The 3,356-nt window shown below is 32.5% G+C and overlaps 1 protein-coding gene across 1 annotated transcript; it reads right to left on the reverse strand.

Annotated features, from left to right (window-relative positions):
* Window positions 1-1,094: 1,094 nt before the first annotated feature.
* LOC120080756 (protein FEZ-like) lies at window positions 1,095-2,986 on the reverse strand. The gene is made up of 3 exons (XM_039035378.1): window positions 2,806-2,986; window positions 2,056-2,357; window positions 1,095-1,769 (listed from the first exon to the last, which is right to left on the reverse strand). The coding sequence occupies exons 1-3, from the start codon at window positions 2,984-2,986 to the stop codon at window positions 1,095-1,097; spliced, it is 1,158 nt and encodes a 385-aa protein (XP_038891306.1).
* Between the last annotated feature and the right edge of the window lie 370 nt (window positions 2,987-3,356).

Genomic DNA, 3,356 nt, shown 5'->3' on the forward strand with positions numbered 1-3,356 from the left:
ACGTCGGGAGTTCCAAACTCATGACACCGTAGAACACGCATTGGGAGTTTATACAAACTCCCGACGGATATATCCCAACCAAACTCCCAACAACGAGTTTGTTGTCGGGAGTGGATCTCCCATTTTTTACCATTTTCGGGTGATTTTAAGCATCAGGAAAGGGATATTTTCTAGGATATTTTCTAGTAATGTTTTTTTTAAAAAAAAAAAAAATCCTATTTTGATTCTAAACTTTCATGTATGTTCTAATTTTGGTTTATAAACTTTTAAAATGTAAATTTTAATCACTAATTTTTTTAAAAAAATATTATAGTCTCCTAATTTTCACATGTATTCATTTTAGCGCCACGTGTTACTCGATTTTAATTAACCTTTTTGGGTTGGATACATGTCCATGTTAATATGTTAATTAGCCACGTGTACTTAAGTTTAAGCTATGCTATTAATTTGTTGAAAAAAATAAATGTAAAGACTAAAATAATTAATTTATTTTTAAAAGTTAACATTATAGTAAACATTTTGAAAGTTAAAAAATAAAAACAAAGTAATCATGAATAATATGATATTATGTACGGAGGTAGCAAGATTATGTTGTCCTTATAAGCTATCGACTTAATTATACTCAATATCAACAAGTCAAATAAAATATTGGAAATAGTTTGCTTCCTTTGTACTTTCTTGATTTATTTGAATGAAGTTAGGGTGTGATGACGAAGATGCTATGAGGGTGCCAATCTAGTTGGAATTCTCTAGTGCACTCACTGATCCATTATTATACCTTTCTCTAGAAAAAATATTGTAAATAGTTGTGTGTGATTTTGATTGGAGAGGTTAAACTTATATACTCATCCACTTAAGTAGATATATTTGGACTAATTTTTCCACACACAACCTTTATAAAAATACTATTAATGAATTACAAAAATAAACATTCCCATATGATGCAAGAGCTTTTACAAATCAACTCAAGACTATTTTTCCTACCATATTAATTAAAACTAAGCCCTAGCTATTTGTAGCTAAAACTACAAAATTAAGGACCTAAATAAAAAGCACTTAAAATTATTCTACATACTCAGCTTTCAACCCCATCATCAAGTGTAGCAATTAGTTGTGGACAAACTTGTGGAAACTTCACTGGGACATGAAGAAGAAGAATCCCATATAAAACTTTGCTTCCCCAAATCACTTATACTCAAAGGACAGGATCCAACATTATTGGATCTTATGGCCCCAACAAACTGGTCACCAGTAGTTGCTTGCATTTGATCATGTGAAAATGTTTGTGGATAATTGTTTATAAACTGTTGTTGTTGTGCATGCAAATCTAAGGTATCATTGGGCTTCATTATTCCAAAATCTCCAAACACTGATGATGACATGTTTAGCAAAATAGAAGAAAGATCCACTCTACATTTTTCTTGGTCTGTGGTGTTGGGTGGTGGTGGTGCTACTGGTGGTGGTTCAGCCAAAATTGGAAGATGAGAGAATGATTTATTATTGGTAATTATTTGAGTGTTGAATGGCTTACATGAGGCAACAAAGTCAAAATTAGGGTAAGAAATATTGGAAATGGAAGAATATTGATGGGTTTCAAAGGAGGGCAAATTGGGAAATTTTGTGGGGAAATTATTATAAGCATTATGATTATCATCAGATGTGTTGGTTTCAGATAATAGTGGTGGGATCATATTATTAGAAGAAAGAGATAAAGCTCTTTGAGCTGTGGAGTTGGTTTTCTTGAATATCCTGCAAATTGCCCATGAATCCTGCACATACCCAACATTTTCTGAATTAATCTTTTAGAATAACACTATTCAAATATATTCTTTTTCTATAGAGAAAAAAAAACTTGGTGCAACCTCGGTTGCACTCATCTTTGTGCAGTTCAGACTTCATATCAATACAAATATATAAGAAAAATGAGATGCATGGATTAGGTATAACTTAGACTATACCTAATAAAAGTGGTTTTGTAAAAAAAAAACAAAGAAGTTCAAATCCGCAACCCAATGAAAGTAAAAAGCAAAAGGTAGAAGGGTATAGAAGTATTACATTGGGAGTGATGGTTTTATCAATGAGTCTTTTAGTTGGAGGTGGATCATTGAGAGAAGGTAGACGAAATTCATGCATCATCCAGTCAGTTTTGACACCTTTAGCAGCTCTTCCCTTATAGAAGACAAGTGATTTCTTGAGGCCAATGCATTTGGTTCCATCAGAAGAGTAAATGGGGCGGTCAGTTCCTGTGGCCTTCCAAAACCCAGCTCCAGTTACTCGGTTTGGCCTTGCACTGTTCCTATATTTTCTATCTCTTGGGCAGTAGAAATACCACTCTTTTTCTCCACTGCCACCCAACTCTAAACACACCCAAAAAAAAAAAAAAAAAAAAAGTTTTCACAACAATGGATAATAATATATTTTTTTAACTAGATACACGAGAACATCTCAACTAAGTTGACACATTCGTAACATCCTTATCGTATCCCAGATCCAGTAGTAATGCATGCTGATCAAGGATAATATAAATTATGTACACAAACAGTTAGAAGAGAGCTCAAATTACAAAGAGTTATGATATTGATAATATTGATATTATTATCTTCAACAACGGATAATAATATCAATATCAATACTTTTTCCATGAGAGTGATCTTTAAATTGATTAAAATCACTTTTGTCATTTTCAAAATCACTCGAAAAATGCGCTTTTATTCCTTCAAAATCAATTTTAATACTATGAAACATTCAAACGTTGAATTGATTTTGAAGTGAGAAAAATGTGTTTCATAAAAAAAATTTACTTACTTGGGAGATCCCATGGATCATATTTGTAAATGTCAATTTGCTTGATGAGTTCAATAAGAAGAGGTCTTTGTTGAATCTTTCTCTTTAGGTAAAACCCAACAAGTTCTTCATCGGTTGGATGAAAACGAAACCCTGGCAACATTACCTCTTCTACTTTTTCACTATCATTTCTCTCCTCCATTAATATATAACAAACCCTAAAAAGAGGGTGAGAGAGTGAAAACCCTAAAGTTGTGACCTTGCTTTGTAAGTAAGAAACCCTAAAAAGTGGGTGAGTGAAAAGAAGAAGAACTAAGAATTGAAGAACAAAAAACAGTAGAGAGGTAGTAAATTAAAATTTAGAGGTTTTAGAAGATTAGATAAGAGAAGAGTGTGAAGAAAGTTGAGTTGAATTGAAGGCAATATATGCTTCCTTTCAAGGGGGTTTCCCTCCGAGGGATCAGCCGCTATTTCTGGTCAGTCTTAAAGAAGCCCTTTTTTCTATAGTAACACAATATAATTAAAACAACACATACCAAGAAAAAGAGATCAAGAAAAAACGGACAAAATTT

This window comes from Benincasa hispida, chromosome 7 (genome assembly GCF_009727055.1).
Source record: "Benincasa hispida cultivar B227 chromosome 7, ASM972705v1, whole genome shotgun sequence".
NCBI lineage: Eukaryota > Viridiplantae > Streptophyta > Magnoliopsida > Cucurbitales > Cucurbitaceae > Benincasa > Benincasa hispida.

Excerpts from the sequence above, each read along its gene's own strand:
- LOC120080756 (XM_039035378.1), bottom strand. The coding sequence starts at position 2,986 with ATGGAGGAGAGAAATGATAGTGAAAAAGTAGAAGAGGTAATGTTGCCA. Across the intron at positions 2,358-2,805 it reads TGATCCATGGGATCTCCCAA|AGTTGGGTGGCAGTGGAGAA; the intron begins GTAAGTAAATTT and ends GGGTGTGTTTAG. Across the intron at positions 1,770-2,055 it reads ATAAAACCATCACTCCCAAT|GATTCATGGGCAATTTGCAG; the intron begins GTAATACTTCTA and ends GGGTATGTGCAG.